At 44.1% G+C, this 27,503-nt stretch overlaps 2 protein-coding genes across 9 annotated transcripts in view; one reads left to right on the top strand and one right to left on the bottom strand.

The window, feature by feature from the left end:
- GARRE1 (granule associated Rac and RHOG effector 1) overlaps nucleotides 1–21,339 on the top strand; it is a 67,294-nt gene extending 45,955 nt beyond the window's left edge. For all 8 annotated transcript variants that reach the window (XM_077309756.1, XM_077309757.1, XM_077309760.1 and 5 more), the window contains 12 exons: nucleotides 1,342–1,548; nucleotides 4,610–4,750; nucleotides 5,673–5,768; nucleotides 5,862–6,023; nucleotides 7,224–7,382; nucleotides 8,757–8,854; nucleotides 8,982–9,107; nucleotides 10,823–11,835; nucleotides 15,335–15,500; nucleotides 15,971–16,105; nucleotides 17,257–17,335; nucleotides 18,839–21,339. In XM_077309756.1, coding sequence (XP_077165871.1) covers nucleotides 1,342–1,548; nucleotides 4,610–4,750; nucleotides 5,673–5,768; nucleotides 5,862–6,023; nucleotides 7,224–7,382; nucleotides 8,757–8,854; nucleotides 8,982–9,107; nucleotides 10,823–11,835; nucleotides 15,335–15,500; nucleotides 15,971–16,105; nucleotides 17,257–17,335; nucleotides 18,839–19,153 — 2,697 coding nt within the window. In that variant the 3' untranslated portion in view covers nucleotides 19,154–21,339. The remainder of the gene's footprint in view (nucleotides 1–1,341; nucleotides 1,549–4,609; nucleotides 4,751–5,672; nucleotides 5,769–5,861; nucleotides 6,024–7,223; nucleotides 7,383–8,756; nucleotides 8,855–8,981; nucleotides 9,108–10,822; nucleotides 11,836–15,334; nucleotides 15,501–15,970; nucleotides 16,106–17,256; nucleotides 17,336–18,838) is intronic.
- Nucleotides 21,340–22,242: 903 nt separating this feature from the next.
- Nucleotides 22,243–27,018, bottom strand: SS18L2 (SS18 like 2). The gene is made up of 3 exons (XM_077309765.1): nucleotides 26,867–27,018; nucleotides 24,323–24,399; nucleotides 22,243–22,881 (listed from the first exon to the last, which is right to left on the bottom strand). Exons 1-3 carry the CDS (start codon nucleotides 26,933–26,935, stop codon nucleotides 22,785–22,787), a joined length of 243 nt encoding a protein of 80 aa, XP_077165880.1. The 5' UTR covers nucleotides 26,936–27,018; the 3' UTR covers nucleotides 22,243–22,784.
- Between the last annotated feature and the right edge of the window lie 485 nt (nucleotides 27,019–27,503).

Raw genomic sequence — 27,503 nt, 5'->3', positions numbered from 1 at the left:
TTTATTCAAGGTATGAGCTTTCATGTGCATGCACACTTCTTCAGATACTATGTCATGGAATGAGTTTGCTCATACGGTTCTCAGGCAGGAGGTGAAATAAAAACCCTCCATCCTCTTCCTGTCATGCGTACTGAATCTCTCTCTTCAATTTTCCCCCTACCTCAGGCAAGGAAAGCAAGGAAAGCAGCATACTGTGAATATCTTTTTTCTGAGTGAGATCTTTATAACCTCCCCCCCCCCCCCCGTTCCTTGCCTCCTTTGTACCTTCTCCCTCCCTCATTTTGCTCCTTCCCTCCCATTCAAAATCGGCACTCCACCAGGTGTGCCAGAGCACTCTGCAGCTGGTAGGCAGTCCACCCCTCAGTGTTTTTGCTGCGGCAGCCATTTTCTAGCCCAGTTTGTCCCACTTTTTTATATTGGCACGATCATGGCTTACGATCCCAGGAATGATGGATTCCTCTTGGAGGAAGACCCGGAGACCCCTGTGCTAGTTCTAGGCCAAGAGGCAGTGTACCCAGTGAGCGTCTTCTCTGGCCTCCTTCACCAGGCACTATAAGATAGATGCCTATAGCTCCTCTAACGCAGCTTTTGGGAAGCATAGGTTGCAGCATGTGGTGGACAGGGGGGATGACATCCCACCCAGGACTTAGCTGTGGCCTTATTATTTTATTATTTATATTTATTTATGTATGTATTTATTTAGAATTTAATTCCTCAGATGTCTTCCACTCCAGAGGGAGAATGACTATTCTGAGAAGGGTCCTTCTCTTCTAGAGTAAGTAGGACATCTGACCCCGCCTTACAGTCATCTCCATTACCTTTTGCAACATACACACATGCACACACACACAAAAGAAGGGAGATTGAATTCAAACGTTTTTTTCCTCACATTTTTTTCAACTTTCACTCCAGGCTAACTCAAGTTTTCTGTAATTATAGTTTTCAGTTATCTTGGATTATAGTTAAGGCTGGCATATAGCTATTGGAATATCCAGACTGGAGAGAGAGAAAGCATGCATGACAGGAAGAGGAAGAAGGGCATTTCTTTTAGCTTTTGCCTCCCTGAGAAACCAGTGAGGAAATCCATTCCTCAGATGTCCTCCTTACTCCAGAGGAGAAGAACCCTTCTCAGCAAGTCCCAAATGGTTGTTCTCAATAAGGAGGGTGCATAGTTGCAACAAGAAAGCAGATAACTTCTAGACAAGAGTACACAGCTCTTGAGCACCTTTCACGCATTGAAATAGGTTTTGATTAGTGCCTGTGCCTCTCATCCCATAAGACAAACAGCAGTATTTGATGGAAGAAATTCTGATATGGCTTTTCTCCTCCTTACTTTCATAGGTACTTGGACGATGTTTCTTGACAGTGATGCAGGTACATTTTCAGTTTTTATCCCAAGCATTGCAGAAGGTCCAGCCAGTGGCTCATTCGTGTTTTGCTGAAGTGGTAGCTCAGGAAAGGAAGAATTCTAGTATGGCTGAGACATCCAATCCAAACCCCACAACTGAGCTAGAAGATGCTGTGCGATCCTGGAGAGGCGCAGCGGAGGTAAGCTTCTATGAAAGCTGTCCAGATGGATCAGAATGCTTGTCTAGAATTCTATCTCCAGTAAAAATTAATCAGATTCTTCTTGGAAGTAAGACATAGAAGGTTCTTGCTTTCCCATTTCTGTCCTCAGTATTGAATTTTGGTGGCTGTTGCTTTTTCCTTTAGTCCATGCCAAGTCTTGGCATATATAGGGTAAATAAATAAATAAAAGTTGCAGTGCTAGCATGTTGACATGAATCTAACAAAAAGTGGGGGCAGTCCTTTGTTCAAAGTGGATTAAAATTTAGTGTGTGTGAAAGCACCTCAGGTAGGGATTCACTTGACAGAATATGTTTCCCATAAAACACGTGCTCATTCTTGTCGCTGTATGATGTACTTTGCCTGCAACAGCCAAATGTCTCATTCTGAAGCTCACAAACTCCAGTTTCTTTTTTGATTATGTGCTGCTAGATTTCGGTATTCCTGATAGAAAATAATTTTTTTCCTTTTCCCATTAAAAAAAAAAAAGATTTACAGCGCAATCCTATATAGCAGCGGTCCACAACCTTTCGGCGGCCGTGAACTGCTGTGACGGGGTGGGGGGAGAGGGCGACCCGGGGCCCCCGCGTTTCGCGGCAGCCCCGGCAGAAACGCGCATGTGCAGACTTGCCGCGCGTGTGCGTTTGCCAGTGGCCGCAGTTCCCTCCCCGCCACTCCAGGCCATGAGCAAATCGGCCGCCGGAGTGGTCGATTAGCTTGCGGCCTAGCAAGCTTCTCTCCCCCCCCCTCCCGAAGCAAGAAGCTTGCCGGGCCGCAAGCTGATCGGCCGCTTTGCCGGCTAATTTGCTTGCGGCCTGGCGAGCTTCTCGTTGCGGGGGGGGGGGGGCGGGAAGAGGGAGCCACGGCCCAGGGGTTGGAGACCACTGCTATATAGAGTTAACTCCCTTCTAAGCCCATTGAAATCAGTGTGAGAGGATAGGAGTAACTGCACAGGATTGCGCCCTGCCATTTCTACTCCTGAACAAAACTCAAAAATGAATTCCAAAAGGTGCCTGTTCAAAATAGGAGTTTGACTAAAAGTAATTTGTGTTTCCCAGAATCTTTGTCTGGGAGGGCTTCTGCATACTGGATTGGAGCCAACCAGCTTTTCCACTGCTAAAAAAGGGAGGAGAGGGCCGATGGACTATCAAAAAGGCTATATCGGTACCATGACAACTGCATAGACAAAAGCTATGTGGGATATGGAAGGGGGGAGCAAAGAGAGTTTGACTGGACTGAGTGGATCCAGCCCATTATGTGTTCAGTACTTTTCTTTCATAGTTTGAAAAGCAGCATACAGGGCAAACTTCCACTGGGTTAAAGCTGCAATCCACTTTAAATAATAAAAATTGAAAACACATTGCAAATGTACTGCTAAGCATTCTGGTTATTCTTATTTCATGCATCTTGTCCTGTTTAAACTGTTATCTTCTGTTGTTGTTACTGTTACCATTGTTGTATTCTATTCTATTTGACACTGAAACTGAGTTCAGTGTATTTGTTTCTTACGTTTCATGTGAACTGCCCTGAGCCTCAAGGGAGGATGGTATACAAATGTAAATAAATAAGTAAACAAATACATACATCAGGGGTAGTCAAACTGCGGCCCTCCAGATGTCCATGGACTACAATTCCCAGGAGCCCCTGCCAGCATTCGCTGGCAGGGTCTTCTGGGAATTGTAGTCCATGGACATCTGGAGGGCCGCAGTTTGACTACCCCTGACATACATACTTCCTAACTTTTAAGGGTTACACTTGACCTAGTTCTCAAAAACAGCAGATAATATGACAACTCAGAACTCGTGACTATTTCATTTCAATCAGCTGGGGTGCTTTCACACATGCTCAATAATGCCATTTCAATCCACTTCTGCTAATGTTTGCAAGTGGATTTTGCCATTTCACACTGCACAGTCCAGTTCCAAAGTGGATTGAAATTTAGTGTGTGTGAAAGCACCCAAGGTAGGGATTCACCTGACAGAATATGCACCACAACAAATCTTATGCATTTTTTTTTAAGTTGTGGAAGAAACGAGGCCAGAACCTTCTTTGTTGCATCACCTAATTTGTGAACTGGAATAGACTTGGGAGCACTGAACTGTTTTGGTTCTGGTTCAGACTAATGAAAGGATGTGTCACTGGAGTAGCTTCAACCACCACTGAATTTGAACCTGAACTACACTAAAGTGTGGTTTCACACTCTGATAAGAATGTTTCTGATTCCTATGTGTTTTATTGCACTGATGCGTCTAAAAAAATTATCTGTGAGGCTTCAAAAGTGATTTTCATTGAATGTAGGAGCCTTCGTATGCATGTACATTGTCATCTTGATTGGAAATCTAAGTGTAGGTCAATACATGCAAGCTCATGGAGGAATCAAGAGCCACCAGTTATGATGCCGTGGGGCTAAATGTGGCGTTTCTTGAATGTTTTCTGCACAACTGCTTGTTAAAGTAAGCAATAGCTATGGTTTTGGCTTAAGCAGTGGAATCTGCAGGATGTAGTTTATTGGGGAATTACGATCCATTGCAGTGGGACAGGGTTCGAACAATAGAGTATGGGCTCAATTCCAGTTCCTGAATGGTCTCTTGCTGCACAAAGTATAAGATGTAACTCGCCTTGAGCCTCTTAGCGAGACGCAAGTAACAAATACAATAACAATAACAATAATAAGACAAAATACAGGACCATTGCATACTTTCCATGTCAAGAGAATGGATTGTAGCATTGTACATTGCACCCCCAAGGCTCTCCTTCATTTCCCACCCCTCAGCCTTAAACATGGTGAAGGGTTACATTGACACATACATTAATCTTAATTAACATAAGTAGGATTGGCTCTTAAAAATTCCTCTACTGCTACCTTTTTCTCTCTTGAAAAGACTAGCATGCAAATGTGATACTTTATTATTATAGTAAATACTCCTGACCTCTTACTGCTTGCCCTTATCACAGCAATTTTATAGTGCTTCAAAGTTTATTCTGCCACTTTTGAACGGTTGCTATTTTTGTCTTGTCTGTACTGTATTCGTTCTGCTTAAAGGCCACATCACGGCTGCGAGAGAGAGGCTGTGATGGCTGTCTGGCTGGAATTGAGGTCCAACAGCTCTTCTGTTCTCAAAGTGTGGCAATTCCTGAGCACCAGCTAAAAGAGCTGAACTTGAAAATAGACAGTGCTTTGCAGGTTAGCAGCATCTTTGCTTTTATTTTGTTCATATTGCTTCTTGAATGAGGTGGGGATTTATGAGAAGGGAATGACCTGAGCTAGCCTGATCTCATCAGATCTCAAAAGCTGTGTAGGGTCAACCCTGGTTAGTACTTGGGTAGGATGAGACCGCCAAGGGTTGCTACATGGAGGGAGGCAGTGGTGAACCACCTCTCTCTGTCGTTTGCCTTGAAAACCCTCATGGGGTTGCCATAAGTTGGCTGTGACCTGTTAGCACTTTTTACCACCCAGAAGGGAATGGTTAGGACATCATATCCAGTGAGGTATTTCTCAAAGAAATAACTTACAGCGAACTATTTGTAAAGGTATTTCTGTCTCAAATGACCATGACTTCCCTGAGATGACTGGTTCAAGAAGGGCAGTATCAAAATTGAAACAATAAATAAGACCCCGTTTATCAGCTGTGGTCCTCAGGTTGCCACAGACCAGTTGTCTCCCTTCTTAGGATAGCTTATTTAGCATCCTGTAAAACCTGTGCTTTTCTGGTTTTTCTCCCACTTCATGGAAGGCATTAATGGGAGTGGTGTGGCTAGACATCTTTAGACATCTTTAAGAAACACTGCAAGACCATTCTGTTGGCCAGGACATCTAATATAGATAGTATAGTATAGACCGCAGGTTACCTTTAGAAGGGTTACTTGGAGTTTTCGTCCATACATTGCAAATGTGTGATTTGTAAGATGCTTTCACCCAGAGGAAAAAGCACAATGTAATGGAGTGGGACATCTGTGAGAGCAAAGACAGGGTACAACTGGATAGTGCAAGAGGCGTGTTTCCCATCTCCTTTCAAGTTTCAACACTTCATGCATTTTTAAAACCTTTACATTATTTGCCATTTGTTTGATTTATGGAGTTTTTGTGTATGTGTTTTAAATGTCAGGCATATAAAATTGCATTGGAGAGCTTGGGTCACTGTGAATATGCAATGAAGGCTGGCTTCCACTTGAACCCAAAAGCTATTGAAGCAAGTTTGCAGGTAAGAGCAATTTCTTTCTTTCAGCAAACACATTGCTGAATTTGTTGCAGATGGATCTCTTTGACTTACACATGTGATGTTCTGTCCCTTCAGGGCTGCTGTAGTGATGCTGAAGCCCAGCAGGCTGGCCGGAGACAGACTCCTCCTCAGCCAATCCAGTGTGAGCTCCCAACAGTTCCTATTCAGATAGGTGCTCATTTCCTGAAAGGAATATCTTTCAACGAGTCTGCAGCAGACAACCTAAAGTTGAAAACGGTAATACACTAAATCTTTTTTTTCCCCGAGCCAAGTTGTAAAAGTAAAGGTAAAGGTATCCCCTGTGCAAGCACCGAGTCATGTCTGACCCTTGGGGTGACGCTCTCTAGCGTTTTCATGGCAGACTCAATACGGGGTGGTTTGCCATTGCCTTCCCCATTCATTACCGTTTACCCCCCAGCAAGCTGGGTACTCATTTTACCGACCTCGGAACGATGGAAGGCTGAGTCAACCTTGAGCCAGCTGCTGGGATTGAACTCCCAACCTCATGGGCAGACAGCTTCAGACAGCATTTCTGCTGCCTTACCACTCTGCACCACAAGCCAAGTTGTACTTTTGCCCAAATGTTAAGTTCTGTGTTGAAGGTTGGTTGGCAAAGCCAATACTTTAAGATTGTGTCAACTTAGCAAGCACTTTCAGTAGAACATCTATAAGCGGTATGGATCAGTTATTTCAGCAGATTCTGAAGGGACTCTTTTTCTAGCTGAGGATTTGGGCCTTTATTTGGTGTGGGGGCTGGGAGGGTTTAGCATTCAGATATGTTTTGTGTTGTGTGAAATCAGTATATCTGCTAAGACTTTCCAGACAGGGTGGTTTTGAGGCCGAAGATGAACAGACTTGGGGAGATCAGTCATCAGACATTCTATGAGAGCAATTCTTTTCCCCTGTGGTGGTGTCCACACTCCCCCCCCCCGCCCCCCTAAAGAGCTGGCCTAGGCTCAGTCCCTGTTACCTTGAGTGAAAAGGATCAGATTATTTGCACAGGTGAAGTGGCTTTGTATTAGGACAAGGAATCAGAGGAAGAGTTAGCTCTCTCTCCCCCTCCCCCCAACCAATACTATGTCTTCAGCTTGAATTGGGTGACTCAATGTGAGTTCCAGTCACAGATCCACTGGCATCTTACCTACTTTGGACTTTGCTTGATGCATTGCTGATTAAATGGTTTTAATAGCTTATGATCTGGTTAAAAAGTTGTTCACTAGCAAACGCCCTTTAGTATATTTTTTATATCCCACCCTTAGTCTTTAAGTCTGTGACATGTTCTAATCTTTTGTTCAGAAATCAATGATTGTGTAGAATACTTTATTTTATTATTAGATTTATATCCCGCCCCTCCCAACAAAGTCTGCTTGATCTGCTGTTTTGTTTGCTTCATGCTTACCCATTAATTTTTCAAACTTTTTATTTCCCTCCTCTCAGCACACTATGATACAACTGATCAAAGAAACTGGGTGCCATAATGGAGTGACCCCAAGGGATGATTCTCCTGTGACTGAAATATTGAACCAGGTTTGCCCTTCCACATGGCGGGGAGCTTGTAAAACTGCTGTACAGTTGCTCTTTGGTCAAGCTGGGCTGGTAAGTACCTATATGTTTTGTCTTGTGGGACAACTAGCAGCTTTTCGGGGGAGGGGGTTAATTTGGAAAAACCGCCCCTTAATGATGGGAGTGTTGAAAAACAGCCCCTTAATGTTAGAGTGTTGACCTAGAGTTGGGAAGACTGAGTTTTAAATCTCTGCTTGTCATTAAACAAATTGGATGCTTCAGCCCATTCATTCTCTAGCTTTCCTCACGAGGTTGTTGTGAAGAAGAAGAGCCATGTATGCAACCCTGACTTCCTTGAAGAAAACAGCAGGATAAAAATGATACAAATCGCAATATGGCCAAAGCTGGGGCTTTTATTAGTTGGGCAGAAACTGCCCTGTGTTCTTCTCAGTGCTAGTTCAAAACTTGTCAACTCTTTGTTCCAAGTGCATTTGCATGGCATGCCTGTGAGAGCCTCATCCGCTGTTAGATTGTTCCATGGGTGAGAGTGATGAAGGAAACATCTGTGAACTAAGAACAATGGCTATCAGGGAGTCACTTCCTAGGGTGGTTATGAGAAACATTTGCTGCCTGTATTTTGAGTTCGGTTTGCTCAGATATAGTGAAATCTCAATTGGTAGAGCACCTTTCTTTCCACCCAAATACTGCTGGATTAGATCACTCAAATGTTGCCTTCCCATGATGCTTCAGTGAGCTGTAGAACCGAGAAGCTCCCGTTCCAAATTTAGCAACAATTTAAGATTCTCTAGCCAGAGTGCAGAGTGATAATCTTATAAAGGTTTGTTTCTGTAATCTTATGCAGCAAATTTCAGGGCCGAGTTTACCACGAAATTGGAAAGTAGATTTCGTTTCCTGAAAGAAGCACAAAATGAAAAGCTGCTCATCTGTCTACAGCTCAAAAACCTTTAAGTAGTCAGTGGCCTTTTTGAGGCGTTAAACTTCTGTATTCATCACAGGGAATAAGAGGCAGGCTTTTCTTTCAAACTGAAATTCGCTGCATGCACTTCATAGCCAGCTAGCCATAGCAATTGATTTGTTTATTTCATTTATATATCCAGCCTTTTCTCCCTAAAGCAGCTTAAGTTGTTCCCCTGTCCATCTTCTTATTTTCACAACAACCCTGTGAGGTAGATTAAGCTGAGTATATGTGGCTGATTCAAGGTCACCCAGAAAGCTTCCATGGCAGAGCAGGGATTTGAACCTAAGTCTCCCAGATTCCAGCTGTATCATGCTGGCTCACTATGCAATGTATGTCTTATCCAGCTCTTGTGAGGATATATTACCAGAGGGATGGTGCTATTTTTTTCTCAATAGCTTGGGGAGAACTCCTGCTGTAGATTAAAAAAACAGAGCTGCATCTTTGGAATGCTGAACACTTACAACTTTTTTCCACCCCAACTTTGTTAGGTGGTTGTGGACACAGCGCAGATTGAAAACAAAGAGGCATATGCTCCGCAGATCAGTTTAGAAGGTTCCAGAATTGTGGTTCAAGTACCATCAACTTGGTAATTACATTGAAAGATGAAGGCAGGAGTGTGTGTCAGTATGTGTGTTAAATGTGGAAATTACATATTTGATTGGTGAGTGAGCAATTTATCTACAGGGGTCTGATTTAAAACCTATGTTCCATAGGTGCCTAAAAGAAGATCCTGCAACCATGTCTCTGCTACAGAGAAGCCTGGATCCAGAAAAGACTTTGGGACTAGTGGACGTTCTCTATACTGCAGTGTTTGACCTGAATCGGTGGAAGGAAGGAAGGTGGGGCAAGTCTTTAGTTTGTGCTGCTCGCTTCCCAAGTAAAAATGAGTAAGAGTTATGTAGTGGTGGCTCATCACATGTCAGCATGTGATTGAAGAAGCTGGAGGCAGGACCGGGGCTAGGGTCATTCATCCCCAGTGGCAAATATGTGCAAAGCATAACTTGTGAGTAGAAAGCTGTCATGCATAGGAGCTGCCAGTCTCTGAAATAGAGAAGCACTTCTTTCCAGTCACATGGACAGATGGCTCTGGTCAAGCCTAGGCTTGATCCTGAGATTTGCTGCAAAGGTAGTCAGACAGAGGTTGACAAAGGAAGAGCAAACATAGCACTTGTAATTTCTTTCCTTTAAAAAAAAAGTGGGTTTCGCCAATTTAATGTTTGAGTAAATGGCAAATCTATTAAGCACTGGAAGAAAATGTGGTATTTAATACCTCAATGGGTAAGACCAAATCTCTGCCAAGTTGCCCCTTATTTGCTGCATTAATAACTCTGAGGAACACCCTGACTGTAAGAGTACAGTACAGCTGAAAAAGAATTTGGGCCTAGTTCTAACATGGCATCCTATTGTCTGGGTGCGTCCAAGAAATATGGATTGTAAAATAGTCTTCACCAACTGGAAAGCAGTACTCATCTGTGGAGCAGCCACAGATTGGAAAGAGTCAGCATTAAATGCCTTCCTTAGTTATTTGGATAAAACAGAAGCCATGCAGGTAAGAATTGGCTTTCAGGCTTGTTAGACACTGAGTACATTCTTTCAGCAAGGATCTTGGTTGCTCTTCTCCATAGCAGCTGATGCTGACAAAGTACCCAGTCAGCACCAAACTATCTCCAACAAACCTTGGACACCTTATCCAACCAGGAAGTAAGACAGGAAGGATGAGACATCAGAATAGTCATTTTCCCAACATTGTAAATATTATACTTTTCTCCACTATGGCATTCACTTCCTCAACTGCAACCCTTCTTGGTGCATAAGATCAGTGTTTTTTGAAGGAGCATTAACGCATGCGGTGGCAGAGGAGATGAGCACTGCATTGGAGGGAAGTGCAAAGGGAATGGAGTCAGGCCCTATCTTTTTTGGGGGTGGGTAGAGGCAGTCATATGGGAGGAAATCTAGACATTCGGCATGATTTCCTCCCATACACCCAACAGCACGGACACACGTATTATGTGCTTAGGTAGATGGCTTATGACCAGCAAATAAGACAAGCAGATAATATTATAATGTTATGAGTTCATAATAGTTAACAAATTATTTCTACTGTACCTATATCACAATGAATTGTGAGCATTGAATTCTTATTGTAAACTGCCCTGAACCACAAGGGAGGGTGGTATAAAAATGTAATAATAAAAAATAATGTCAGGTAAGGTGGTTGGAATATACCAACGGATCTTTCACAAAATGCTTATAACTTTTTTCTTTTCTATGACAGCATTTTTGTAGATTAAGCATCGGTTGCCCATCCTAATTGATACTGGAGCTTTTCAAGGCAACCTTTTCCTCTCTGAACGAGGAAAGTACATACTAGCACTTAGAACAGCTAATCCAGTATTTTGCATAGCACATCTTATTTTCACCAGTTCTTCATTTTTTAAAATATGCTGTCATACATTACTGAAAATCCCAGAGTGCATGCCTTGTACCTGATTTATATTAAGATGCCTGATTGTATAACGATTTATCTTTGGTACTTCTGGGTTTTTTAAAACAGGGAGCAAGCTTTGCCCTGCATTCAGATTCAGCTCCAGCGTGAGATCTGTGACTTTGGGAGCCATATCGACTTGCCACCTGGAAATGGAAGCAAATCAACTGGCGGCCTGCAAAAGACTTTCTCCAAGTTGACCTCGCGGTTTACAAAGAAAACCTCCTGTGCAAATTCAAGCAACAGTGGGAGCTACTCCATTCCTAGTACACCCTCCAAAAACATTTTTATAGCTAACAACTCGGAGGACAAAGCAAAAACACCCAGCAGCACGGACACACGGCTGCAAAGCATTCTGAACATCGGCAACTTCCCCAGGGCAGTAGAGTCAGCACAGCCTGGGCAGAGCCCGGGCAAGCAGACTGTCAATGGGTTCCTCCTTGACAGGAGAGACAACAGCAAAACGAACGGCGGCAAGAATGCCAAAGGCATGAATTTACCAACTGACCAAGAAATGCAGGAGGTCATAGATTTCCTCTCTGGCTTCAATATGGGTAAATCCCAGCAGACCTCCCCACTGGTGAAAAGGAGGAATTCTGTTGCATCCGCTTCAGCTGCAGCAGAGCAAAAGCCCTCAGCCGTACAGCAGCAGCCTCAGTCTTCTTCTCATACTCCTCTGCACCATCTTCAGCAAGGGCTGTCACAGCAGCCGCAAAAGCAGCAGCAGCAGCAGATGCAGTTTTATCAGCACCTGCTTCAACCCATTGGGTCCCAGCAGCAGCAGCAGCAGCAGCAGCAGCAGCAGCGTCCCCCTGGCAAATGGCCAACCAATTCCAACCAGCAGCCAGCCCAGACTGTTGGCCCGGGATTGTCTCACATGCATCAGTGGAACAGTCACGCCTTTTCTGATCTGAGCTCCGATTTGTATAGCTTAGGCCTGGTGAACAGTTATATGGACAACATGATGTCGGAGATGCTGGGACAGAAGCCACAAGGACCTCGAAACAACACGTGGCCAAATCGTGACCAAAGTGATGGAATCTTTGGGATGTTGGGAGAGTTCCTACCTTTTGACCCAGCAGGTGTGTTCATGTTCTAGTATGCATCTCTATTGGGAAGTGGTCTTGAATGTACTCACTGCTGCCCATCAGTAGCACATTTGGGCCTCCTGTCTGAAGGCAGTGGAAAAGAAAAGATACAAAGCAGCTCGTTTTTAGAATGAGGAAGTACATAGCTTCTTTCTAAAGCAGGGATGGGCAGAAAAGTTAGATTGTATTCTACTAATGGATTGGCTAGACCCTCCTGGTTGTTGGGACCCCTACAAAAAGCATAGGCAGCTCATGTTCCCTTTCCCCAGTGTGTTGCTTCCATTAGGAACTGACACTTTACTCACCAGGCTGGGCTCCCAGTTCTACCCCACTTTGCTTTTTTTTAAGTGGTAGGATGCAGAAGAAAGCAGTTGCAAATGTGCTTGGATGCTACAACAGGTTTTTAAAAAAATATATCAGTACATTTGAAGGAAGAAAACTCTACCAATGGTGGTTCATGATGACGCAAAATGGAAGTCCTCAGATTTAGAGGCAGCATACCACTAGTTAACAGGTACTTCTTAGCCTTTTGGCTAAGATCAAGTATAGTGTGTGTAGTACTACTGTGGTGCTGGTCTCCCCTGATCATTAATTCAGCAATACAGTAAATCAGAGTCTGCTCAGCTCCTCACCTACATAGCCGTTTAGTCTGCCATGCTCTTCTCCCTGCACCCAGAACACAGGAGCTCTTCATTTAGCCCAGCTTATTCCTTTAAACCAAGGCAGCTCTTTCCACTGATGGCTCTTGGCCTTACTTTACCTTCCTGTCTGAAGTTGGAAAAGAGCTGCACTCACTGGGTAGTTCCAAGTAGGGTGTCTGCAAAAGCAAAAAAACAGTCTGGCACTGTTCGAAAGGTGCTTTCCTTCCCTCCCATCCCATGCCCACAGGTTACATTAAATAATACCCTGGCTTATTACAGTCTCCAAATTTTTAAAAACCTGCAAGGAACAGGTGCCCCATCCTTTGAGTCAGTGTGGTGCACTGAGTCAGAGTGGCGGGCCCTAAGCTGGATCACTGGGTTTGATTCCCCACTCCTTCCCCACATGACGCCTGCTGGGTGACCTCTCTCAGAACTCTCTGAGCCCCACCTAACTCACAAGCCAGTTGTGGGGAGAGGAAGGAAAGGCTGTTTTGAGGTCCCTATGGTAAAGAGAAGCAGGATATAGAAACCAACTCTTCTGTTTGGGGTGGGGATATCTGGGAAGCTTGGCACCAGGAGAAAGGGTGATCCTCTTCTGATAAACCCCAGTCCTAATCAGAACTGGGCTGGTATAAGCATGCTAATTACTTTTTAAATCTGGGAACTCTGGTCATAGAGCTCCCAGCATCTCTTCCGGTTTGGCTGTAGTAAACAGTGGGGAGGGTCAAAGAAGATGAGGCTGTCCAGTTTCAAGGGGTGACAGAGGATGATGAAGGCAGTTAGGGAAGTCGGAAAGGGAATTTCCCATACTACGCCCCCTGTACTCTGAGGTACATGCAGAGGATTAGATGTGGAAGTTGCTTCTACAGGATGCAAGAATGGGAGGGGATCATGTCTGTGGAAGTTCCTTTTATCCCATGCTTCCCAGCCGTGGTGCTTGTAAAGGGCCCACCAGATTGTTTCCTTCCTTTACACTGGCTAGACTCACACTCCTTTAAAAAATGTGCTGCTAGAGCAACCATCTTCCTACAGTTCTCCAAGTCTCCTTGACAGCTTTCATTACATACGTGTGTATTGGCCGGGGATGGGGGAGAGAGTACTAGAGCAGGGATAGTCAACCTGTGGTCCTCCAGAAGTCCATGGACTACAATTCCCATGAGCCCCTGCCAGCGTTTGTAGTCCATGGACATTTGGAGGACCACAGGTTGACTACCCCTGTACTAGAGTATAAACAGCTTTGTTTTGTGGCACAAACTTAGACAAACTGGCTTCTCCCTCCTTTCTCCAGTTCCACAAGCCACAAGTAAGTGAGTTTTGTAGTAGCAACTTTGGTATATTCCTGCCTTGCAACTGCACTGAATAACTACAACTGTAGATTAAAAGCCTTTTGCTAATGAAGGATTACAAGAGGACAAGAACAAAAATAGCAGCCTGGGTCAGCTGCCTAAAATGTCGCTTCCCTAAATGCTGGGAGAAAGATGCCTCATAGGCTTCTATTTTGTTCTTTCCCATGTGAGCAGGTCATGCCAGCAACTCAACAGTAAAATGTTAGCACTCAGGCTGCTGCTTGTAGCAGTCTGTGTGTCTTTAACCCTGTGGTGCCATTTCTAGTGGTGGTGCTTTGATGAAGGTCAGTTCTGGTCTTATGGGTGGGATGTGGGGTGGGTTGAAATCCCAAATGGTTGAAATCACAAAACAGAATTCCCCCCCCCCCCATGCATTTAATCTAGGACACTGCTCCCTCCTTCCCCTGTCTCCTGGGCCATTTTCTTGATGTCCTGTAAAGCAGGGGTAGTCAACCTCCAGATGTTCATGGACTACAATTTCCATGAGCCCCTGCCAGCAAATGTGGAGGACCACAGGTTGACTACCCCTGCTGTAAAGAGAATGGAGTAAGAAGGGAACATTTGCTTTGCATGTATCTTCTTGAATGCATACTGGGGACTGCTGTTGCTTTTGCTGTGCTGTATTTGATTCAGGTTGCCCAGTGAAATGACACAAAATTTGCAAACCACTATTCAGTCTTCCCTGCTCCTCACACATGTCCTCTTTGACAACGTTTAACTTTGCTTTGCTAAATAGAATTAAGTACATTTGTCTTGTTTAGATTTCTCAGGGTGATGAGGACATTTCTTCGTTTAGTTGAGGCAGAGGAAGTCCTGAAGAAACACTTTTGTGCCTCTTATTTTCTTGGATGTGCTCCCTTCAAACACTTTTTAGTCTGTCCTCTCTACAGAGAAGAGCAATCTCTGTTGGCAACAGGAAACCACTTTTGAACCAGTTTTTCTCCCTGTAAGCTTGAGGCTTTCAGGCACAGTGACATGCCAAGATTGATTTGCAAGAGACTTCTGTCTCAAGTTGGTATGGACTCAGTTTCAGCTCAGAGCTGGAGGCGGGGGCTGTGGAAGAACCACACTCGGAAAGAGTTTGTGCACAGCCCTTGGTCAGAAGAGGCACAGCTGAGCATAGAAACAAACAGAAGGGTCTCCTATGCCTCTTAAGAATCGCTTTCAGTTGGCAGAAGGCTGATACTACTTTTCCTCTACAGGTGGACCTTAATGACAACCAGCCACCACTTTCTGGCTTCTCCTCTTTTCCTTTGCACGGCACATTCTGCCTGCCCACCCATAAATCACTTTCGGGCTAAGTGCTTAATATGCAGCACTTGAACAAACATTCCCAGTTGCTGACTGGCTTCCATTGTGGGGAGTGTGTGTGTGTGAGAGAGAGAGATGTGTATTTCGTTTCTTTTTGAGGGGTAGACAATTAAGCTTTAGAGGGTTAGATGAGGGGATAATTGTAGTAGGAACAGTCGAATGTGTCAACTGTCAGGTTTCTCTTTTTGCATCCAGTTGGCTCTGATCCAGAGTTCGCTCGCTATGTGGCTGGGGTCAGCCAGGCCATGCAACAAAAAAGGCAAGCACAGCACTTCCGTCGCCCCAGCAACACACGTAGCAACTGGCCTCATCCTGATGACCCTCACAGAACCTGGCCCTTTCCTGAGTATTTTACAGAAGGGTAAGGAGCCACCTGCAGCTCTCTTTTATTATGTTCAGTTTCACAAATGAGCCTAAAACGTTGGCAATTTACGGTTTGCTTAATAAGGTTTTGCTTCAGCAACGGGTGAAGTAGTTTAATTGATTGGTCCAGTTCAAAACAGCGTACCCTAATTACATGTGGGTATTCTGAGTTCTTTCTCAGGCTCTAACTTAAGGTGTGAAGAGCTTTGGGGTGAATATGGTCAGGACTTGAAAGGATACAAATACAGAAACTCAAGGTAAATATTTTAAGACCCCCATTGTAAAGAGATGGATTGTTCAGTGTGGCCTTATGCCTGTAAACTAGTAAATGCCTCAAGGTTTTACTTCTTGTCCAGGGGTGTTTGAATGAGTGTCAGCCACATACTGCCAACTCATGAACATTAAATGTATAACTTCACCTCTCTTTATCTCCACACACATTCTGACTGCTTCTTTGTCTTCTCTTAGTGAGATGACCAGCAGCTGGTCGGGCACTCAGGGTGATTCTGCCAGCTCCAGTGATGAGACCTCCTCCGCCAATGGAGACAGCCTGTTTTCCATGTTCTCAGGGCCAGACATCATTGCTGCAGTCAAGCAAAGAAGGTGAGCATAGGGGGATCCCTTTGATTTTTATGACAAAGCAGAATCCCAGATGCTTTGTGATCTATCTGCAAATATGTGCGATGCCTGTATAGAGCATCAACAATAACTTTTGAAAGCTAAAGCTCCCAAAATTCTTGCTGAGAGTCCCACCCCTTGATGGGAGAGGGTACGTGGGCTTGTTTTGAAGCAACTGACAGAGTATACTCCATGCTGCAAACTTGAAAGCTCCATACTGACTGTTGATGTGAGTCACAAAACATACTAGATCTGGAAATCACAAAACTCTTCCTTCCCCTTCAGTTTGATGGCTGACCTTACGTTGGCATCAGGAGAGAGTGGGGGTGGTGGAATGTGAATTGTTGTATTTATTTGAAAGGAAGATTGAAGCACCAATTCCAATTCCTGAGGTTTTCAGATTAGTGTTTTGGCCACTTTGCTGTGGGTAGTGTCATCCTTTTACTCCTGGTCCTTCGTAAGCATCAGTGTGCTTCTGGTGAATGGCTTTTGCTGATGCTTTGTTTGAAAACCACGGTTATGTGTAGAGGTAGGAGTCTAGCTGACTTCCAGATGATGGGGGATAGACAGTGCAGGAGGGCTAGTACCATCATGCCTTGCTTGAGGCCTTCTTGACGACAACTGGCTGGCCATTGTGCTAGCAGGAAGGAGCACTGAAATTTGGTCTGTTCCAGCAGAGTTGCTTGTACATTTGGGTTAGTGCTACGTTCTCAGAGTCAGTGGCTGTTTTGAATAGAATTCAGTTAACATAAAGTACATCAATCATGTTTTATGCGATGCTTTGAGAAGAATTCAGCATTAAATATCAGGATCTTATGGATGCACGAAATCTCACTCAGGGGTAGTAACAGAAGCACTCATTTCTAGGTCTTGAATGCGAAGATCAAGAGTTTGTTCTAAGCCATGGGCCTTTTCTAGCCATGAACTCATGTCAGCATATTGCACGTGATGTAGCAGTTCCACATTATTTTCTGGAAACTGCCATCTCCCCTCCCTCTTCCTTTTGTATTGTGAAAATATTTTATGCATTGGATACAATATTTGTCAGTTTCAGCTGTCATAAGATTCTGCCTTAACCAGAAAAGCTGAGCACGACCGTATTGTCTCACTGAATATTTCTCACTGAATCCCCACAGAAAACACAGCAGTGGTGAGCAAGATCCCACCACACTTCCATCACCACCACTCCTTTCTACAGTGGATGATCATAATCAGGTAGGTGACAATTTGTGCTGTGCTGTGAGGACAATTAAGAGTGCTATCATCTTTACGGGTGTGTTTGGAAACTGTTGACTTGAATTTACCACCAGTGTCAATTGTGCTTGAACTTTGAAATGATAATATAGGACATTTATATCCTATTCGATTCATACAGTCCTGACCTGGCTAGCCATTATCTGCAAGCTGGTCCCTCTATCTTGTCAATCTGTTCCTCCTGAACAGGGCTGCCAATTCCATATTGGGAAACTTGTGCGAATTTGGGGGTGAAGCCTAGAGCAGGGAGAGAGCTCAGCAGGTGCCAGATCCCCATCGACTTTCCCAAGGAACTCACCTGGCACAGCAGCAAAAGAGGTGTCTTGAGGAAGAGATACGAAGCTCATAATTATAATTCCTCCTGACACTTATCCCCCATACCAAGTAGTTCCCTTCTCTTTGTTTCTCCTTGTATAAATAGGTTAGTGCAATTGCATATCTGTTAGTCCATTACTTTATTTGTCTTGAGCCCATATCCCAATAATATATCCCAGGGTATTATCAGATCTCAGAACATAAGCAGATTAGGCCCTGGCAAGTAGGTGGATGGGAAACCTCCATGATGTTTAGACAAGCAATGGCAAACCCCCTCCAAACGTCTCTTATCTGGCTGCCAATCCTGGGATCATTGGCGGGCCATGTGATAAATAGCATACGGTGACTTACAAAGCTATAAAAACATTTTAAAAATTGGCCTACATGGATAATGATGGTTCTTTCAGTGTTTAATTCTTTGGAGCAAAGGGAACAAATTTGTTTGTACTTTTCCAGAAGGCTTCATATTTTAGTTAAATTTTCAGTTACTACTTTCAAAGGGTTGAGATGGATTAGGCCCTCCTCCCCATAATCACCACTGTTGGTACAGGCTGGTTGGTCTTGCTCAGCTGGCACTGGCAGTGTAGCTGAGGCCATATGTAAGAATACTTTGACCCCATCAAATTATTCTGCAGCTTGGAATGGGTGTGGTTTTTCTCTCTGGCAGTGCTTAGGATCGCTGTGGGGAAGCAGAAGGAGGTGGTAGTAACTAGAACAGACAAGATCTGGAAATAAAGGAGGAGCTGTAGAAAGCGTGTGTGTCCATTTCATGCTGTTTTTGCTCCTTTCCCCTTAAATACTTTACCTGTGAATCAGTTCCTGGAGTTTAATTCCCTTGTTCTAACATAATAAAGAATTGGGGGAAGGGGAGTTGCAGGTAGCCAAGGTCTCTTGTCAGTGCCTCCCTTCAAGTAATGTGGGACAAAACAATCGTGTTGTCCAGCCCAGGTTTAATTACATAGGATAAAATAGCTCCAGTGAGCAAAGAGTGCTCGGGATCATCAGGGGCAAGCTCCTCTCCCAACCAAACAGCGACCCACTGCCATCACTCCTAGGGGAAAAGTCACCACCTGCCCTTGGGAAACCCATCTGGCCCTGACAGAAGATGAACTGCAAGGAAGCTCAGATGTTCATCTTGGTTTCTTACAGGACAACAAAACCAAAACCTGGCCTCCTAAAGCCCCTTGGCAGCACACACTGCCAAGTCAAAGCATGTCTTTGTACCAGATGAGTAACCCTGCCAGCCAGTGGAATGACACCATGCAGATTCTGCAGTCACCGGTTTGGTCAACAGCCAACGATTGCACTCCATCAACAGGGATCTCCTCCACTTTTGCCTATGCGCAGCAGCAACAGCAACAATCACCGCAGCAGCAGCTGTCTCAGCACAAACCGATGAATAAGGGCTTTAAACCTTTCCCAGTCAAGCACGAACGTAGACCATCCTATATGCATCAGTACTGACCCTCCCCTTCCCCCCCCCCCCCCGGGCAAGACACAGCAGAGGAGGACCAAAGTCTTCAACATGATGAACATTCATTTGTTTTACAGTTGTGCAGTGGTGGCTGTCTTCTGGTTGTTCTGTGGAGTGACAGCTTCTAGTGGTGGTTTCTCTCTCAATGCTGAGCATATGGTGCCAAGGTATTAAGTGTACACACAACAGCCCTAAACTGTGATGCTTTCAAAGCGTGTGGACTTAACTTTTTTCCTGCTAAAAACAAAACAACAACAAAAACCCTGCTACATTGTTACCACAGAAAACACTGTCTTTTATAGCTATTTTTTCATATAGATTTATAGTTACCATTTCTTGCTGAAATGAATTTTGAGTACTTCAAAGCGAATCTCGCAGTCAGTTTTGCTCAACACTCATCTTCTTTAGATTTCTAACTGACAAAAGATTAGAAGAAAGGCTTCACGCAGGTTAACTTAGGCTGCTGAAACTTTTTTTTTAAAAAAAGAACTGCGTTGGTTGTTAATGTGCCACATGAGCTTTTTGTGACAGCAGTGGTTCAAAGGCAACTGCAAAAAAACTGATCTTTCCAGTTACTTTAGTCATGCAAAAATAACAAAACAGCTGGAACTGTTCCAGTTAGGTTGCATGTGACCGGCTAATGGGCCCAATCCACCTGTAACCTATGCTCAAGCCCACAAAGCTGTTCTTGGTGGATTGCATTCATCTTGTGGGTTCTCACTATGTTTGAAATACACAATTTGATACTTTTACATTTGGCCAAAGGCATTATCCATACAGTGCTCCTTAAATGTGTGAAAGAATAGTTAAGACTACTTGCAAATATTTAAAGTCTTATTTCAGTGCTAGACTTAGTGTGTAAACATGAGCTGGCTCAGAAGAGAGAGAACTTAAAAACACTATTTTTTGTAGTGCTAAGAATTAAAGTTACCTACTTTCAGTCAATATGTGCCATTAAATAAATGAACCTGTGGAATTAGGAACTATCTTCCAACCAAAGTGGATCTGGGGGAGTGACTGGTGCTTAAATTGAAAAAAAAAGAGGTTAATATGTATAGTTATCCCATTGTATATTAATTGAGGCAAGAAAAGTCTTTATAAAAAAAACCTATTTAAATTTTCATATTTCATCTTTGGAAGAGTAATTATAAACCACAATATTTTCTGGTATAAAGGTTTTTGACAGTATTAATATTATTTTTATATTTTCTTAAGTCATATCATTCTAATACATTGACAAGTAAAATGGGTTATTAGTTATAAATGCATATAGTTTTTTGATGAAGATAAAAGCACATTTAAGTTCCCATTTTCTACAAACTAAGTACATGTGTATATTAAAGATACCAAATTATATATAAATGGAAAAAAAATACACAACACTAACCGTTTGGGTAGGGAGGGTCAAAGCCCCCTCCCCCACCTTCTGCTTGTGTAGCGGCGGGCCATCTTGGCAGGCCTCGAATGTTACTCTTTGTGCTGGTTGAAGATGCCAATGTTGCCTGTATTTATGATATTGTCACCATGTTCCCTGAAATCCCACCCTTACCATGTTTACAGAGTTGTTTGCTGTGCATAACTTTACAGTCATGTGCTTTGCACAGTCCGTGTGGCTTCTGTCTGTAAATTGTTACTGTTCTGTACCTTCTGCTAAAACATTGGTGAATTTAACAAGTGGTTATGAGTTTCCTCAAGTATGCCATTGAAAACTTATATTGGACCCTAAAGGCTACTGCAGTTGTTTACCACAAATCAAAGTACAAATACTTGTTGTTGTTTCTTTTTGGAGTTCCCTAAAAAGCATCTAGACTGCCTTTTTTTGCAATATAGTGGTAAATGCAAACACCGGCAGTTTTCTAAAATTGGAGTGCAAAGTGGAAATACAGGTTAATCTGTTTGTCTTGTAGGTGCTACATCATCCTCTGCTTCCAACTATGCTGAACACTGGTAATTTTTCCACGTTTGTGTGCACTTGGCACCCAATTCTTGCCATACGTTTCACACTGCCAGGTGCAATGGGGTTTGGTGCTCAGTTAACTTACCCTTATTGCAACACTCCTGTGAATAGCTCATGCTTTGGAACTGGAACTGTATATTTTGTATTTTAATTTTAAAGCGCCTGTAATTAAAAACAAAAAAACCTATTTGCTTTAATAAAGATATACCTTTAATAATAGGTTATATCTTGTTAAACTAACGTTTCTGCTGAAGATAACTTGCAGCTTTAACAGGTCCTCACCATTATCTTCAGTAGACTTGTTTTCCATTTATCACAAATACTGTTCAAAAATTCAAAATGGCGCGTTATCCGAGATGAAAAGCTGTGGCCCATACCTTTTAAACTTACCAACGATCACAGACGACTGCAAAGGCTTGTGGGGCCACAACTGGAGAAGTACCATCAGTAGTTTTGAAAATCCAAGGCATTCCTTGGCTATCCATAGGCCTGTCAAGAGTATTTCTTTGGCTCCTAGGCTTCGTTGTTCTAGCTTTTATCTTTCAAGTGTCATATCCCAGCGATTCTGCAGTTCTTGTTAATAATGTTCTTTTGAAATGTCATTCTTCACTGGCTCTGAACATAGCGGTGATGGGGGAATGAGGTTAGTTTATATTGCATCATTCCCTTGCCATAATGGGCGGATAGAGGTAGCTTTTTAAACATCTGAGGAAAGAGGGTTCCTTTCCCTCATCAGCAGTAGTTAATGGCACAATCTTGGCATTTTTAGCAACTGCAAGTACTTTTTATAAAGGAGCAATGTCTCCTTTCTATAGAAGCCGCTGTGGAGGTATCATTTAGCAGCTTTAAAATAACTGGGTATGAACGATGCTCCTGGGAGAAGAGAACCCTCTCTTAGAAGATGTGTTCCCATATTAGGAGAGCAACACCCAACTGGTAGTATGAACCAGGGATGTTCTATCTCCTATATAGCCATCGACCTATGCTAAATTGGTTTGTTGCCATCTTGTAAGGATGATCCTACCAGCCACTTTAAATGGGTGTGTGTGTGTGTGTTTTTACAAAAACCATTACTGAGTCCTCTGGGCCTACTGCTTGAAAAACAAATACAATGCCAAAATACCAGATTTTCAGAGTTTTATTGTTGACCACAGTATACAGATTCAGTGCAAAAAAAAAAAAAAAAAAAATCGATGCAGCTCCCATAAGAGGAAAGGGAAACTATTTCAGTTCAATGTTGCCCTCTACTGGTAGCACATCACAATTATGCTACTGTTTGAAGAAACAAAGGTTGAATGAAGCATTATGCACCAGCTTGCTCGTACTCTATTTCAAGGCTCCCTGTACTGAATGTCTGCACTACAGTCTTATCCCTCAAGATTAGCAAGTTGTTGCATTATGGTATCTCCTGCTTATTAATTATGCAGCGAGCTTTACAGTTCTGCACTGCATTTCAACAAGCATACTTTTATCCCACTCTTTTAGACAGCACGCTCATGTTAATCCTGTGTGCCCTGCCACTTCTTTCTGGGGATACAAAAAGGCTTATTTACTGACAAAGCAGCACAGTTCAGCTGGTTCTCACAAGAGGCATTGCATTTCTTCAATTGCTGGCTCTGCCAGACAGACCCCCCTTCATCCTTGCTCCAGGCAGGCACTTGTGCTCAGAGACTCTCTGCTATCTTCTCTGTACTGGGAGACGGAGATGCCTCAGCAATAGTAGCCAAATAAATCAGATTTCTGTGCAAAGTGTGTTGGTGCCTATAAACAAAAGGCAAACAGTAGTAAGAATAGCTCCCCTAGCCAATGTGCAGCTGGCATGAGACTCTAGGTCATTTAGTGCTCATTCAAGATTTGTGGCACTCAAAAGGGTTTGAGATAAAGACAAAATCATTTAGAAACAGGTGATCAGGTAACAAAACAACATATGGATATGAAGCAACAAAAAGAACAATCCTGACTTAGCAACAGAGAAGAAGCTTTAGTGCTTTGCTTGCAAGGTTCCCAGAGGTGCGTGTCTGGTCACTGTTGGGAGAGATGGACATTCCACCAGACCCAGCAAGGTAATGCGTTCTTGCCCATTTTCAAGAGGGCAGACAAATCTGCAATCCCTACATTAAATGCTTCCAAACACACTTAACACACACATGATGAGTAATCAAGCCACTTGCTATTAAAGGTAAAGGTATCCCCTGTGCAAGCATTGGGACATGTCTGACGCTTGGGGTGACGCCCTCTAGCGTTTTCTAGGCAGACTCAATACGGCGTGGTTTGCCATTCCCTTCCCCAGTCATTACTGTTTACCCCCCCACCCCTAGCAAGCTGGGTACTCATTTTACCAACCTCGGAAGGATGGAAGGCTGAGTCAACCTGCTGGGATCGAACTCCCAGCCTCATCGGCAGAGCTTCAGACTGCATGTCTGTTGCCTTACCACTCTGCACCACAAGAGGCTCTCGCTTGCTATTACTTCAAGACAAGATGGGAGCATATGAAGAATTACTGGGGGGAACAATGTGGAAATTTCTTCCCATCAAAATCTTCCACCACTCTGCCCATACACTGAATCACAGACAATGCAGAATCAGCCTATAGCATCCTTGATAAGTATCTGTCCAGCTGCTGCTTGAAGACTGCCAGTGAGGGGGAGCTCACCATCTCCTTAGGCAGTAGATTCCATTGCTGAACTATGAATTTCCCCCCCTGATATCTAGCCATCTAGTACCATTTTGCACATAGCTTAAACTTTTTACTGCTGGTCGCGTCCTCTGCTGCCAACAGAAATCTTTCCCTGCCCTCCTCTAAGTGACAACCTTTCAAATACTTAAAACAGCAATCATGTCCCCCCCTCAACCTCCTCCAGGCTTGAACATCTTTTCCCCTTCAGCTGACATACTGCTGCTTACGCCATTTTATATCTTTGGGAATTTAAAGTCCTCAGGCCATTCTTTTAAAACCAGAGGGGTATTGATTGGTTGTCAACACACTTGGGGAGCAGCTATTCTCTCCAATTTCACTGTTTGCCATTATCTCTTTTTTTCAATGCAGCTCCTCCAATGTATTGCTCAAGTCCACTAAGATTGATTCTTGTTTGTTTTTCAACAGTTCAGAAATCTCAAAATTACTATGGCTGTTAGCTTGAAGAGAACAAATACAAAGAAAGGGTCCATTAGCCATAATAGGGGAGTCCAAGAAGACACTTACTGCACACATTCTGCAGCTCTTCCTTTATTTTGGTATTCGACAATGCACCGAATCAATTGATCATTTTCTTCTAGCAGCTGAAAGCCACAAAAATGATTGGTCAGCCTGTACTTTATTGAGATGAATTCAAAAAAGACTGTCAACATATGCAAAGTTTTGTTTTTCCTTTGTGAAGGCTACCTGATAACTATAGGCTACAAAAACTACCCACCTGTTGTTAACCAAGGAGGTACATTGTTACCCATACGAATATGACCATGGCACATACTTAAATCAGTAAGCCTGTTTCAATATTTTAAAGGGCTTGGCTATATGAACACATTAGGACCTTTTAGGATGACCAACTCTATAGAAAATAACAGAAAGTACTGAGAACACAAATGTTCTCCAGAACTCTTCTTCAGCCTACATGTTCAACTAATATTAGGAGAAGGCAGGATGGGAGGGGAAAATGTCCATGTGTAATGGAAAATGAGCCCACATGAAACAGTTTTATGCACAGTTAGGCTTCTATCTGTTCTGACTGGCCATGGTTCTCCAGGGTCCCAGGTGGAGGTTTTTCCCAGTAGCTGCAGCCTGGGATCCTTTGGTTGCTAGAGATTGAGCCTGCGGATGTTCTGTAAGTAAAGCAAATGCTCTAAATATCAAGCCACAGTCTGATCCTTAAAATCTTTACTGTCTGCAGTCTTCAGCAACATGGAGTACAGCAGCAGTCAAGCAGACTGCACTAGATACAAAATTTGAGTTCAGGCTCCCCTGTGGGCCGCTTAGGACAGAGAAGAAAGTTTTCCCTTTGACAAGTCAAGGACTTTGGTATGCTGAGAAACAACTTGAGCCCGCTTGGTGTAGGGAGAACCAGTTTAGTATGGTGAGAGCCAGTTTGGTGTAGTGGTTAGGAGTGCAGACTTCTAATCTGGCATGCCAGGTTCGATTCTGCGCTCCCCCACATGCAACCAGCTGGGTGACCTTGGGCTCGCCACGGCACTGATAAAACTGTTCTGAACAACTGTTCTGACCGAGCAGTGATATCAGGGCTCTCTCAGCCTCACCCACCCCACAGGGTGTCTGTTGTGGGGAGAGAAATGGGAAGGCGACTGTAAGCAGCTTTGAGCCTCCTTCGGGTCGGGAAAAGCAGCATATAAGAACTCTTCTTCTTCTTCTTCTATGGTGGTTAAGAGCTAATCTGGAGAGCCAGGTTTGATCCCTACTCCTTCACATGCAGCCAGTCAGGTGACCCTGGGCTAGTCACAATCCTGTTAGTTGTTCTCACTTAACAGTCCTGTCACAGCTCTCTCACAGGGTGTCTGTTGTGGGGCGAGGAGGGGAAGGCAATTTGTAAGTCACTGATTCTTTCTCAAATAGCTAAGAGCAGCAGCTATTAGTTAATCATTCATCCCAAACTGGAGCCCTAAATAACTCAAGAATTTAACACTACTGTGCAACTGTTTAAAACAAATTTTTTTTTAAGTTGTAGTTATTTGTCTGCCTTTCTCACTTGGACTCAAAGACAGATTACACTGAGCATGCCAATACAATTAACACAGGGCAGGCCATTCAATACTACAAAAAGATCAAGCATCACACAATTGTTGCCTTTATGAGAAAACAGTATTCAAAATGTTGCAGGAATTTAAACAAACCCAAACGTGGCATGCAAAGTTGCTGCAGGCAGTGATGCCTAGATACTCAGTCCCATCCACCCCACCATGTTCCAGAATAGTCATCTGAAGGCCATGGAACATCTGCTGCTCTACAAGGGATAAACATGTCCTCCGTATATCTGCTCCAGGGCCAGCTGAGAACGGCCTCTATTCTGCCCCTTCCCCCTCATGCTCAGACACTTGATCTCTCTGTATAGATTATTGTAGTACTGTCATAAATTTTGTCTCTGTGGTCTACTTATTTTGCCACTCCTTTAAGGCAGGGGTATGGTCAACCTGTGGTCCTCCAGATGTCCATGGACTATAATTCCCATGAGCCCCTGCCAGCGAACGCTGATAGGGGCTCAGGGTAATTGTAGTCCATCTGGAGGACCACAGGTTGACTACCCCTGCTTTAAGAGACATCGATCTATCCGCTTTCTGGACTAAGGGCATTAGAAAGCTCGACGTCCCAAAACTGCACCAGCGGTCAGCCTTCAGCCCTCCCACCTCCCTTAAGGGCTGCTTCCTCACCCCACAAGCAGCACAAACAGGAGCTCCCGGTCAGGCACTGCAGCGCAACCAATGCGCGGCCCCACCCACTCTCTCGCTACGATGCACAAGAGGAGCCCAGGAAGCGTCGGACCCCCCAGCCCAGTCTATGGCTCTCCCGATGCTTTGGACTACAATTCCCAAGAGACTCTGCTGCCATAATACTGGCAGGGGCTCACGGGAAGCGTAGTCCATGGACAGCGGGAGAGCCACAGTATGGCAGCCCCAAGCGGCTATCCGACTCAAAACGGAGGGCCACAGAAGCGGAGGGAGCACGGCTGCCCTGTACCGCGCCCACAATGAGTGCGCCTGACGACGACGCCCTTGTCCTCCGGGCCCCGCCGCCGCTCACCCGCTGCAACGTCTCCTGGTTCACCTCCACTTTGCTCCGAAGCTTCTCTGGTACAAAAACCACCGACATGGTGGCGGCGATGCGCAAGGGACGCTGGGAGCAACCCACCCGGCCTCGCAGGGATTGGCTGCGGCGTCTGACGTCAAAGGCTGGACGGTTTCCGGGTTAGGCCCGCGGCTTACCAACATCCGGGCATTGGCTGGCTCTCTGAAGCCCCGGATAGGGGAATCGAGCGGCCTTGGCCTGAAGGGCGTCCCGGGGCTCCGACTCGGTTGCAAGGGCGGAGCCTGGGGGTGCCTTTAAGCTCACACGTTGAAGAAAGTTTGCACTTGCTCTTCTTAAGCTTTGGGATGCTTTGGAAGTGGTAGCGCTTGCTGCCTCTTGGCCGGGAGTGGCGGTCTATAAATTCAGTAAATAAATGATAAATGAAATTCTAAACAAAAAGGAGCTCTTTCGTGATGGGGTCAATTCATTCATTTATTTAATTTTGATACCGCCTTGGAGACTAATGAAATCCTGGGAAGTGAAGAGGCCAGTATCAGGCAAGGGGCTGGTAAAGTGTATCATCTTCCGATGTTACAGTTCTTTATAAAAATAACAACCAAGAGTCGGTAGATCCTGGCTGCTGCCTTTCGTA

Source organism: Paroedura picta, chromosome 14, assembly GCF_049243985.1.
Source record: "Paroedura picta isolate Pp20150507F chromosome 14, Ppicta_v3.0, whole genome shotgun sequence".
NCBI classification, from domain to species: domain Eukaryota; kingdom Metazoa; phylum Chordata; class Lepidosauria; order Squamata; family Gekkonidae; genus Paroedura; species Paroedura picta.
This window is presented reverse-complemented; position numbering and strand designations above follow the sequence as displayed.